Source organism: Leucopleurus acutus, assembly GCF_964270905.1.
Source record: "Leucopleurus acutus genome assembly, chromosome: 15".
Classification (NCBI taxonomy): domain Eukaryota; kingdom Metazoa; phylum Chordata; class Mammalia; order Artiodactyla; family Delphinidae; genus Leucopleurus; species Leucopleurus acutus.
The window spans coordinates 21,945,720-21,959,549 of NC_139157.1; the positions used below are offsets into that span (position 1 = coordinate 21,945,720).

General features: G+C 40.5%; 1 protein-coding gene across 7 annotated transcripts in view; it reads left to right on the forward strand.

Moving 5' to 3' along the window:
- The window catches only part of HIVEP2 (HIVEP zinc finger 2), a 192,248-nt gene extending 181,683 nt beyond the window's left edge, over positions 1–10,565 (forward strand). For all 7 annotated transcript variants that reach the window (XM_082856098.1, XM_082856097.1, XM_082856102.1 and 4 more), the window contains 3 exons: positions 1,079–1,180; positions 1,959–2,854; positions 8,112–10,565. In XM_082856098.1, coding sequence (XP_082712224.1) covers positions 1,079–1,180; positions 1,959–2,854; positions 8,112–8,936 — 1,823 coding nt within the window. In that variant the 3' untranslated portion in view covers positions 8,937–10,565. The remainder of the gene's footprint in view (positions 1–1,078; positions 1,181–1,958; positions 2,855–8,111) is intronic.
- The last annotated feature ends 3,265 nt before the right edge of the window (positions 10,566–13,830 follow it).

Genomic DNA, 13,830 nt, shown 5'->3' on the forward strand with positions numbered 1-13,830 from the left:
GCTGCTATGTTACTAAAGCAGCGTCAGAGCGCAAAGATAATAATATGGCCCTTACAGCTGAATTACTTCCTGGATCTCTTTCGATAAGTTATATATATGACATGGAATAATATATATATAATTTCATAGATCCTAAATCAGAGGTGATTGGATCAGTGTTTTCATAATTTCTCACATTCCATATAGCAATTATATAAATCTATAGAAACACACATATGTACTTAGGTACACGTATAACTGCATAGCCAGCTCTTCATATCTGTGAATGCTGAACCTGTGGATATGGAGGGCCAATTGTAGTACACCATTTTACATAAGGGACAATTGTGTATGTCTTATCATCATCATAATACATATTTGACATAAAATTCTTTCTTTTTTCGTAGAACAGTGGGAGTTTCAAGATAAATAAGAAAGGAATTTTGCTGCTCCAGAACTTTAGAAGCTGCTGTCATAAACTTTGCTGATATATGCCAGATGGATAGATGCTAAATACTGAGACTAATGCTTCCTATAAGTAGTTAGCTAAGTATTTGTATGGATCTTTGCATTCATTTACAGGATTGGCCCCAACATTAGTTTGCATATATTTTTTCTTCTGACAAGTGAGGATCCTGTGAGTTTAATCTATAGCTGATCAATGCCAGAAGGTCTGGGGTCTGGTGGATATGTTGATGACAATATTTCATTGTGAAGTTGCTCAGAGAGGTGTGACCCAGCTTGTACCATCCTGGTTGTATGGAGTCCAAGGAGGTGGGCCCAACTGGGCCAAAGATATTAGATCCCTTCTCAGCCAGGAAAGCCTGGGATTCCCAGTTGTACTTGAGCCTACTCTTGAAAAGCTGTGACCCTAGACTTCGACAAGTCTTCTAGAATGCAGAAAACCTGAGATTGGGCTGAAGCTGTCTGGGGTTAATATCTTCAGAAGCCAAATTGTTCCTCTTAAGTTTGAGACAAAGGGTAGGGGCGAGAAACAAATCTTTATTATCTCAAGTCAGTTCATTTCACACTGAATTTTGCAGCAATCATCACATTTTGGTAACCAATTCATTGCTCTTTTTTTGGCTGTATTTTCCAGGAAACCTAACGAAGCATATGAAATCTAAAGCACACATGAAGAAATGCCTGGAGTTGGGGGTCTCAATGACATCAGTGGATGATACCGAAACCGAGGAAGCAGGTATTTCATACTTTAGTTGACTGAACTCTTTACTGTGCGTGCTGGAGCTTTGTGGCCAAGGTGGTAAAATAAATTTAGGTATTTAAAAAAGATACTGATCACATTTCATTTTACTAAATACTAAATATAGAAAAGAAGTCTGACACATTGAATTGGTTGAAACTTACTGAGAAGAAATGCATTTCAGTTCTGGCTGAGGAGGTTGAAAGGCCTTACTATGGAAATACTTCTATCTGGAACCATAAAGGAGATCTAATTGCACCTAAGTTGTGATGGTGATTTAAAGTTTATGAAACTTTTTGGGAAACTTGAAAAGCATTTTGTCTTATTTTTCCTATTAAGAGGAAATCTAGTAGTAAAAATAATCCATCACTAACCTCAGTAGAAAACCTGAGGGTCAGCTGGGCCTTGTGAGGTCTTATACCTGTAGAGACAAGTCTTGCTTCTCTTTTTCCTCTAATACCATCATTAACAACATTGCATACCCATTTATTGAGGGTTTTCTATGAGTGGTATGATGCCTGAGTTATAAGGTCCTACTATGGAGTCCGTATTACAGGGTGGAGATGAAACCAGATAGGTACATAAAAAAAAAAAAAAAGAACCAATCTAGAGTCACAGAGGTATGTGCCCATGTGTGTTATAGGAATTCAGAGATAAGACTGTCTCTAAGGGCTGGAGGGTTGAGGAAAGCTTTTGGAAAGAGATGGGGCCTAAATTAGCTCCTAACCTTCGTATTTGGATCTTGATCTTCATTCTCTTTGTTCAATTGCTTCAGAAACGATGGAAGATTTGCACAAAGCGGCTGAGAAGCATAGCATGTCCAGCATTTCAACTGATCATCAGTTCTCAGATGCTGAAGAATCGGATGGTGAGGATGGAGATGATAATGATGATGATGATGAAGATGATGATGACTTTGATGACCAAGGAGATTTGACACCAAAAACAAGATCAAGAAGCACCAGTCCCCAGCCTCCTAGATTCTCCTCCTTACCTGTGAATGTTGGCGCCGTGCCCCATGGGGTTCCTTCTGATAGCTCCCTGGGGCATTCTTCATTGATCAGTTATTTGGTTACTTTGCCAAGTATTCAGGTTACTCAGCTTATGACACCAAGTGACTCATGTGAAGATACTCCAATGACAGAATACCAGAGATTATTCCAGAGCAAAAGTACAGACTCGGAACCAGACAAAGACAGGTTAGACATCCCTAGTTGTATGGATGAAGAATGCATGCTGTCTTCAGAGCCGAGTTCCTCCCCAAGGGACTTCTCACCCTCCAGCCACCATTCCTCACCAGGATATGATTCTTCACCCTGTCGAGATAATTCACCAAAGAGGTATCTGATACCCAAAGGAGATTTGTCGCCCAGAAGACATTTATCACCTAGGAGAGATGTATCGCCCATGAGACATCTTTCACCAAGAAAGGAAGCTGCCTTGAGAAGAGAGATATCACAAGGAGATGTTTCACCAAGAAGGCATCTGTCCCCAAGGAGGCCAGTGTCACCTGGGAAAGAGATCACGGCCAGAAGAGACCTCTCTCCCAGAAGAGAGAGAAGATACATGACCACCATAAGAGCACCATCTCCCAGAAGGGCTTTATACCACAACCCACCGTTGTCCATGGGACAGTATTTGCAAGCAGAGCCAATTGTATTGGGGCCTCCTGTAAGTATAATTAGCTTTCTCTTTCTAATATATAAGTCCAAGCACATTGGAGTCTCTTGATGACACACTAGTGTGAAATGTATTATGACATGGGTCTCTCTCATGGGGAGGAGTAAATTTGGTTACTGAAAATAGAAGGAAGACATTTTTATTGCATGCTATTGTCAGTAACATGTCTGTGGTATTATCCCAAGTGTAGTATTACATCAGAGAAGAGCATTTCCAGCTGGTCACAGGGGCGATCTTTCTAAATGCTTTCTAAACCTAACTCATTATTGACAGGAGTTGAAACCTTTGCATGAGTAGAAAAGGTGAAGTCTTTGGAATAGCATGGCTGCCTAGACAGACATTCTCAGGGACATTTAGGTGTCATTTATGTAACTCTTTGCCAGGTAAGGATTCTGATTCAGGCATTAGCATTGACTTTCAAGCAAAAAAATATTTTAAAATAAACATTACTTTGCCCACAGTGAGTGGACATGTGAAACCAGTGAGGGATCGGAAGAGGGGAGAATGAACCCCTTGGTATGTTTATAAATGAAAGGCATGAACATGTATGCTTTTCTTCCTGGTACCACCACTTCCTGCTACTGAGTGCCCTTGTAAAGTGAGATCTTGAGCCCACAGAGAATGGGGAGCTGGGAAAGCTAAGGGAGAAAGCACCAGAGGCGATTTCTATGGTATGCCCTCATTATGGATTAAGATAACAACAGCAGCAATCATGGATGAAGTTTAGGCAGTGGGCTTATGCAGATCCACAGAAAAGCACCTGCCCTGCCTCATTCCACCAGCGTGGTAGACCTCGATGTCTCTTTCAGCTTGTGTAGGGTTTTAAAAAATGAATGAAGCAGGCACCTAGTGTAGACAGAGGAATGATACCTTTGGAGTTTGGTCGCTTTAAGTGTGCTTTTTGTTTCCTGGGCTCTATTCTTTGCCATTCTCCTTTTGCTCTGGATTTCCATCATGTGGGTCGGCACTGTCCTTCACAGCCAAAGGAAGCACTACCAGCTCCCAGCTCTACCGTCTTATCGTTGCCCTAGTGGTCACCTTCCTCCCTCTCATCACCTTTTCACCACCCTGAATTATATGCTTAGGTTGTCATTTTTGAACTTTAGGAAAACTCCCTGCTGCATTCCACTCCCCTGCCCCCAGCGCCCTCTGTTTACAAGCCCGCCACCAGCTTAGTCTTCATGGTTCAACTACTGCGGAAACATGTGTAGCTATCAGGACTACTTGTAACTATTTGTCAAACAAATAAATTAACAAGCTAAGAAAAAGAGGGACATTTCCACAGGTTTTTTGTGTCTTGGTGGTGCTAAGTAGAAAGCAGGGCTCTTCTGAAGTTCATGCTACTGCAGCATGAATAGAGTGAGAAATCCCTCCGATACCAGGCTACCACATCCAGGGTGTAAAATGCTTTTTCTGGTATAGACCCAATGATGCTGATGAAGTGTGTGAGATGAGGGTCTCCTGTTCCTGATCAGCTACAGCCACAAAAAATAACCCTTTGGTGCCAACACACTATTGTTATTAAAAAATAATAGCAACTCGCAGCCAACTTGGGCAAAGGAAGTGAAGGAGTAGACTGAAGGACTTCATCTAATTTTTAGATCTATGGCCAGAAGGTTGTTGTTGGAAGGAGATTGGTTTTTATTAGTCATTGACTTTGCACCAGTTTTTTTTTTTTAATACCAGTTCACCTGGATACTTAATATTATTGTTGAACTTTACCATTTATGAAGCCCAACTGTTGAGCCTTTGGTCTATTACCCAGTTTAATTCTCTGTAGAGAATTCTTAGCAGGCTGCTTTGTTCATGCGATAGAAAGGAATAGACCTTGGAATCCTCCCTGAGGATCCTCCCCAAGCAGAGACACTTGGTCTCGAAAGCTTCCCGTTTGATGCTTTACCACACCTTTTTGGAGGGGCTGCAGAGGGTTTTCATCTTTCTATGATGTATGGACAAGATTTTCATTGCCAGAGCAAAGAAGAATCAATGATCCTATGAGAAGTACGTCTCCCGATTGCTGTAGTAGATGAGTGCTTCCCCCTCTCTATTATTTTGGAATAACCCTAAAAATAATTCTTTTTGATGGAAATTCTATTAGCAATACCTTGTTGTTTAACATTGACCAAGGACTCACAGGGCAGTGACCGTGGCATGAAAGGACCCTGTAGTCCAGTGTGGCATGCTCATTACCTGGTTCAGTCTGGAGTGGTAGGTCCCAGGGAGCAGGTTTGGAGGAGGTGATATGCAGTCACTGAGATTCTAGTATCCTGCTGTTTCCTCCCTAATGCCCTCCTGTTAGTGTTAATTTTAAGATAGATGATAGATAGGTAGATATATGATAGATAGAAAGGTAGATAGATAAACAATAGAATGGGAAAGAGAGAGAGGGAGGAAGGAAGAGAGGAAGAGAGAAAAGAGTTTTTTATTCATTCAGTAAATATTTTTGGGGGGTTTATCATATGTGGCTCAAGGATGATGATGAAAAAATTGTACAGTTTCTGGCCTCATCTTTTTTAAACAAAAAGTTTTCCTTTTCCATTTTTAAAGTTTTGGTAGATAGATAGCAAGGAGACAAAGAAAGTGTGTCCTGGTCCTCGGCACAGTGTCCGTGAACATTGTCTAGTAAAAGTGTCGTCCTACAGTTCCATCCCTTTTGCTCTCTGTGTGATCTTGAACAAGTCAATTAACCTCTTGGCCACAGTTTCTTAATCTGTTTGTGGCAGTCAGGGGGCTGGGCCAAGCAGATTTCTGTCCTTGAAAGAACTTGCCATTCAGCTCTAAGGAATGCAGTGAGCTGACAGCCTCCAGCTGTTCATACCTTCAGGCTAGGCCTCCATCTTCAAGCCAAGGTCACATTCTCCCCTGCAGCCCCCAGTCAATGGCTGAGCCTGGATCAGCCCCAGCTGACCACCTGCTTCCTCTTCCCATTACCTTCCCATACATTAACTCCCCGCTCCCCCATCACCACCCCCAGCTGAACCTCTTGCACCCCTACCTCCTTCTGAGCCTTTGCTTCCAGAGGACCTAGTGACACTGTTGAAAAGATGAGTGGGGTAAATATCTGGTACATGGGGTATATGTATAGATATACACACACATATGCATGCACTTAACACAACCCACACATGCATTCATTATTCATCTTTCCGTATCGATATTTTTAAGTAAGATGGAAGTGTGTTCACGATATTACAATGATAAGGTCCAAGTTATGAGAATAGTGTTGCAAATGGAGTAAAAATTAGAGTAGAAAAATCTTCTTGAGAGTTTATTTGGAGGGTGAAGAAAGGGTCAATTCAAGGACAGAGGATATGTGGAAAAGGCTGGTAGTATTTGGAGCCATGGAAGTGGTTACATGATAGGAATTGTACTTGTGCACTTGCTTCTGTGACTATAATCATTTAATTTCTGGTCAGTAAAGGTCTGACTATAACACTTTTACTCTTAACACAAAATTCTGTTGGCTATTGAACATATTGAATACCTCCTATTTTTAGAGGACAGTTCACCACTCCCTTTGTTAGACTTGACTCAGAGATCTCATGAAATGGGACAGCTGTGTCTCTGGCTGCCTCACAGACCCCCATTCTGATTAGGTGTATGCAGTGGACATCACAGAATAGCAATCAAAAGCAAAATGGAAAAATAGCCAAGCTACATTTTGTTTTAAACTTTGAATCTGTGATAATCGTGATTAAAAGAAGATTCATTTGGTTAGCTTCAAAGGTCATTATTGTAGGCATTATATTCTTCCACCTTACGTGGTGATGGATGAAGGAAACATGCCTTTTTTCTAAACCAGAGCAAGTACAAGAGGCATTTTTTTTTTTTGGTAGCATTTAAATGATTCTTTCTTATACCATAAAAGTCTCCCCTTACCTAGCTTATGAGATGCTTGTGGTTATAGGGTTGATGATTACATGATTTCTCCTGCACTTTCAGCACAGGTCATTTGTTTTTGGCTTGAATAAGGTGAAGCCCAGAACAGGGTAAGGGCCAAGCCTGGTACAGAGTAGCAGAGACGATGCATAACTTATCGTTCTTGAGCTGGTCTCACGATCCAAATAGAACTGGATGAATCATTAATGGTATAGAGCATATCTTGAATTTTAGAACTGAAACATCCTTGAAATGAGTTAGAACATTTTTTGGTCTCTCCTGATTACTACCATATTTGCCACATTTGTATCTCTCTGATTTTAAGTTCTCAAAAAACATAAAAATAAAAGTACAGTGAATCTCTTTTAGATGACGATTCATTAAAAGAATGAATCTCAGTAACTGAAACCTCATCATCTCGTCAAAACCTGATAATCTCACAGTATAAGTTGGGTTTTGCTACAGAAACAATTATACAAAATAAGTTCTCCATTTTCAGGACTGGGACCATAAAATCTGGAATACTGGCCCCCAATTTTAAGTATCTTAATCCATTAATTGCCAAGAAGATATTTAAGTGGAAATAGTAGTATAAACAGAAGAATTAAAGCACAGTCATCTTTGGTTCCCAGCTGTGTAGTTGAATGCAAGTTGTAACGATTTGAAATATTTACTATCAACTACTTTGATGCATAGTTTCCATACTAAATCTGGCCTTGAATTAAGACTTGATGGAGAAGCTGTGCTGATCTTCTGCCTCGATGTCTCCTGAGCAGGAATTTATTCCTTTAGACCAATGTCTTGCACATTGGAGTAACCAGTTTGTGTTATCACCACCATTTTGTCATCTGTTCTGTAGAAAACTAAAAAAAAAAAAAAAAGCAAGCTAATTTTCAGGCTTGTCACTCCATTTCTATTCATCAACACTTAAGAAAAATATTAAAAATCTGCCCAGTATGTAAACAGATGGTAATCTTTTAACTTCCTTTTGAATTAAAAAATCTATTATTAGTGTTTTTTGGCTCAGTAAAGTGTTTTTGGTAATTCTCCATTATTTTCTTTTCATTCCATCTTATGAACAAAACAGAGCTGGAACATGTCTCTGTACCTAGTGGAAAACACATTGCATGATTTATTACATGGCTGTTAATAGCAAAGGCAACTTTTCACAGACCCACCGTCTCATTCAAGAATCCTAAAAGACCGCTCAGAAATTCTCTTTTGTCTTGAGAAATAAAAAATGGATAAAAAGATTAGGGAGTCTCCACGTGTCTTGAAAGAATGAGTGAGTGAGTGAATGAATGAAACAGCTTGACCTAAGCGTGAAGGGTGATGGGTCCTAAGCGTTGTGCTCTGTTTCCCGATGCAGAATTTAAGAAGAGGATTACCTCAGGTTCCTTACTTCAGTCTCTATGGAGACCAAGAAGGTGCTTATGAACATCCAGGCTCCAGCCTTTTCCCTGAGGGTCCTAATGACTATGTCTTCAGTCATCTTCCACTCCACTCTCAGCAGCAAGTGCGAGCTCCTATCCCCATGGTGCCAGTTGGTGGGATCCAAATGGTTCACTCCATGCCGCCGGCCCTTTCCGGTTTACACCCTCCACCCACATTGCCTCTGCCAATGGAGGGCTCTGAGGAGAAGAGAGGAGCTTCAGGGGACTCCTTCGCCAAGGATCCCTATGTGGTTCCTAAGCAGCACGAGAAGCGAGCTCCTCACGCTCTGCAGTCATCTGGTCCACCTAGCACACCCTCCTCTCCTCGGCTACTGATGAAACAGAGCACTTCAGAAGACAGCCTGAATGCAACAGAGCGGGAACAGGAGGAAAACATACAGACTTGCACAAAAGCCATCGCCTCCCTCCGGATTGCCACAGAAGAGGCCGCTCTGCTGGGGGCAGACCAGCCAGCTCGGGGGCAGGCGCCCCATCAGAAACCCTTGGAAAGTGCACATGTTAGCATTAGACACTTTAGTGGACCTGAGCCAGGTCAGCCCTGTACCTCAGCTACCCACCCTGACTTGCATGATGGTGAAAAGGACAATTTTGGTACATCACAGACTGCATTCGCTCACTCCACGTTTTACAGCAAGAGTTGTCTGGATGACAAACAGTCGGGCTTTCAAGGCAGCAAAGAATTACCCTCAAGCACAGAGGAAGGCAAGGAACCTTTGTCGGAAAAGAGTCAACTACATTGATCTAAGATGCATGGAGACTTTCATTTCCACATTTTCCCCTTTGTTTTTGTTTTTCTAGAAATAGAGGTAATCAAGTTTATAGCATGCCTGTCCTAAGTTACAGTAGTTTGCTATTATATATACTTTTGTTATATCAGAAGAATTAGGTAAATTAACAAGTCATCATGAGCCTGACCAAAACAAAATTTGAAATTAACCTATTGGGTCTGGTACTTTTAAAATTGTACAGATGTTTGTGCCTTTTCTTTACTTTGCTTATATTCTTATAAGCATTTTTTAGCAGTAATTTGTACATATTTTAGAATTTGTGTATCTGCTTTGTAATAAATGTAATTTCTTTCCTTTTTTGGACACTTGGATCTAAATGATGTAAAGCAAAACAGCATCAATATATATGTGAGGTTGCACTAAAACATATTTTTATATGATTAAAACTGAACAGCTTTTATGTACAGCTCTGATTCTGTAATACTAATATTTATTTACTTTGTTTCATAAATTGTACATTTTTTCTTAATGTTGTGGATTGCTTTTCTATGTGAAGCATGGGATTTACTGTTGCGTAACTAGAATAAAAATGTATATTGTAAACAAGATATTTAAACTAGAGTATCTTATTCTGCACTTATGCATTAGTTTAAAAAAAAGATAAAGGATGTATCAGTCAGTTCTTAACTCTTGTAAATTTTTTTGTCTCTTGTTTGCTGGATTGACTATAACTTAAGTGCTGATTGTGATTTTAAACTGATAGTACCGTAAAGCATTAAAGTAAACAATGTGCTATTGTGAGTTTTTTCAAAGCTTTATAAATCAGTTATAAATAATATTAAAAGTATTTGGTCTTATGTGAACATGTTGATCTATATACTCATCTAAATATATGGGAAAACATTCCACCCCATGTAAATATGTACAAGTGCATCACTGGTACAATTTTATGTAACTCAGTTGGACACTAGGTTGCCACAGACCTATGCTAGGGTGTCTTTAAAAATTAAAGTGACAAAGCACATGGGACTGTGTTGAGCTTGGTTATCGGCCGGCCCGGTGGCTTGGCAGGCAGTGCTGTGCGCTGCCCATGGAGAAGACCTGGGCTTAGCAATCTCCTTGGTTCTTGCTGCACGAGATGGTGACTGGAACTAAGGCTACTACAGAGGGGTCGCGCTTGGACTGAGGGGTGGGTGTGGAAGTGGGGAAGGGCACGGAGACCTGGTCCCCAGCCCTTCCTGTCAGCCAGTCTGCACGGTAACAGGGTTGGCATCAGCTCTAGGGGAAGCCACTTGACCCTACTGCAGAGGGGAAGAGTGTCACACTCCTGGCTATCTCAGGGGGAACGGGAAAGGAGCTTTCCAGGGAAAAGAACTTGTGGGAGGATAATGTCTTTTGTAGATAACATTTAGAATGGGTTTTTGTTAGCGTGGACAGTGGGCAGAGCCTTTGTAGGTTCAGAAGAATGGAAGGAAGGGAAGGGGTACAACACATGCGCGCACACACACACACACACACACACACACACACAATCTGGGTTATCTTTGTGCTATATAGTGGATTATAATTCTGTGAAACCAAGTTTGTATATTGAATTACATTAAGGAGTGTTCTTTAAAAAGAGAAATAAATATACGATTACATGCTTGAGGTGTCTAGTTTTTATGTGTTGTTTTACATTTTAATCTCCCAATTTTGTTGCTGCAGAAATTTTGAGGCTACCAACATACCATCTGTGCTTTTAATTGCTAGGCTCTGCCTATCCCGAGGTGTGCAGAGTATGAACGCTTTTAGCATGTGAGAAGGCAGTCATTGGCTTCCATACGTCATCCGATTAGAACAGAGAGTGGTCAACACAGTGCGAGCTCTAGAAATGGGGTCCTCAGAACCTGGGCATGGGAATGGGTATCTGAGAAGAGTCATGAATAAATCAAATGATCATTTCCCCTTCTGCTTCCCTCTCAGTATGCATACATGGCTGACATTCCCCCAGTGGGGAAACCTCTTTATTTTTGCTGAGGTGACTGAAGGTAAAAACCAACTGAAACAAATACACCATAAAATCATAGAAATCGTAGTTCCAGAAATCATAGTTCTTTCATTACAAAAAAATAGAACCTTTTAATAATGGAAATAGCTCATTAAAGGTCAAACTCTATCAGTATTTTCATTCCAAAAATCTCAAATTGGTGGATTTACAACTTACCTATTATGTTTTATGAGCAAGACTGTCTTTTTAAAAGTGTGTTTTACAAAGGTGAATTAAAGGCCACCACAGCTAGCCTAATATCTGTCTCTCACAGAGAATAATCCTTGCAACATTTAGTTGCATAGGGTGATTTGTGTGTCTTACTCCTCACTGGGGGGGGGTGTGCATGTGTGTGTGTGATTCCCTGGCCAAATCAAATACTCTTCTTCTTCCTCTGTCTAACTCATTTCATGTATTCACTTGTTCATAAAACAGTTTTTGAATGCCTACTATGAACTGGGTACTATAATTGACATTTAGGATGAATAAGAGAGTATTCCTGCCATCAAGGAGCTCAAATAAAGAGGAGAGATGTGTATGTGAGTAAATATATACAGTATGCTGTTAGTGCTAAAATAATGGCGCATTTGGTGTGTTTTGCGATCACAAAGGAGAGAGCAATCACCCTGCTGAGAATGAAAGGAAGCATGGAGCAGGCTTCGCTGCAGAGGGGGCCCTGGAACTGTTACAGATCAGGGTTCTTGGCCTTCTTCATCAATGGACATTGATCAGAGGCCAGACAAGAAATTCAGGCAAGGCTTTTTGGGGCCCCTGCTGCAGCAGGGGGGAGCGAGAACAAGCGACAGGTTCCTCCCTTGCTTGCTCACTGAGGGGAAGTGAGCTGGTTCCTTATATGGGGTGAGTATGTGCAGGTCCAGCGGTCGGGCTGGAGTGATGGCTCAGGTTGTTTGCTCCCGCCTTTGGTGGTGGTGTGTGCAGGGGGCATGCGCAGTACCCTGCTTTTGCTCCCGGCTCTTCAGAAGTGGCCGTTGGTCCTTTTGGTCTTTTTTTTTTTTTAATTTAATTTAATTTATTTTTTTGTACAGCAGACTCTTATTAGTCATCCACTTTATACACATCAGTGTATACATGTCAATCCCAATCTCCCAATTCATCACACCACCATCCCACCCCGCCGCCACATTCCCCCCTTGGGGTCCATACGGTGGTTCTCTACATCTGTGTCTATTTCTACCTTGCAAACCAGTTCATCTGTACCATTTTTCTAGGTTCCACATATATGCGTTAATATACGATATTTGTTTTTCTCTTTCTGACTTACTTCACTCTGTATGACAGCCTCTAGATCCACCCACATCTCTACAAATAACCCAATTTCGTTCCTTTTTATAGCTGAATAATATTCCACTGTATATATGTACCACATCTTCTGTATCCATTTGTCTGTCAATGGGCATTTTGGTTGCTTCCATGACCTGGCTATTGTAAATAGTGTTGAAATGAACATTGGGGTGCATGTGTCTTTTTGAATTATGGTTTTCTCTGGGTATATGTCCAGTAGTGGGATTGCTGGGTCATATGGTAGTTCTATTTTTAGTTTTTTAAGGAACCTCCATTCTGTTCTCCATAGTGGCTGTATCAATTTACATTCCCACCAACAGTGCAGGAGGGTTCCCTTTTCTCCACACCCTCTCCAGCATTTGTTGTTTGTAAATTTTCTGATGATGCCCATTCTAACTGGTGTTAGGTGATACCTCATTGTGGTTTAGATTTGCATTTCTCTAATAATTAGTGATGTTGAGCAGCTTTTCATGTGCTTCTTGTCCATCTGTATGTCTTCTTTGGAGAAATGTCTGTTTAGGTCTTCTGCCCAGTTTTTGATATATATATATATATAAACAGCTGCATGAGCTGTTTATATATATTTGGAGATTAACCCTTTGTCTGTTGATTCATCTGCAAATATTTTCTCCCATTCTGAGGGTTGTCTTTTCATCTTGTTTGTAGTTTCCTTTGCTTTGCAAAAGCTTTTAAGTTTCATTAGGTCCCATTTGTTTATTTTTGTTTTTATTTCCATTACTCTAGGAGGTGGGTCAAAAAGGATCTTGCTGGGACTTATGTCAAAGAGTTTTTTCCTATGTTTTCCTCTAAGAGTTTTATAGTGTCCGGTCTTGCAATTAGGTCTCTAATCCATTTTGAGTTTATTTTTGTGTATGGTGTTAGGGAGTGTTCTAATTTCATTTTTTACATGTAGCTGTCCAGTTTTCCTAGCACTACTTAATGAAGAGACTGTCTTTTCTCCATTGTATATCCTTGCCTCCTTTGTCATGGATTAGGTGACCATAGGTGTGTGGGTTTATCTCTGGGCTTTCTATCCTGTTCCATTGATCTATATTTCTGTTTTTGTGCCAATACCATACTGTCTTGATTACTGTAGCTTTGTAGTATAGTCTGAAGTCAGGGAGTCTGATTCCTCCAGCTCCGTTTTTTTCCCGCAAGATTGCTTTGGCTATTCGGGGTCTTTTGTGTCTCCATACAAATTTTAAGATTTTTTGTCCTAGTTCTGTACAAAATGCCGCTGGTAATTTGATAGGGATTGCACTGAATCTGTAGATTGCTTTGGGTAGTATAGTCATTTTCACAATATTAATTCCTCCAATCCAAGAACATGGTATATCTCTCCAACTGTTTGTGTCATCTTTGGTTTCTTTCCTCAGTGTCTTATAGTTTTCTGCCTACAGGTCTTTTACGTCCTTAGGTAGGTTTATTCCTAGGGATTTTATTCTTTTTGTTGCAGTGGTGAATGGGATTGTTCCCTTAATTTCTCTTTCTGATCTTTCGTTGTTAGTTTATAGGAATGCAAGAGAATTTTGTACATTAATTTTGTATCCTGCAACTTTACCAAATTCATTGATT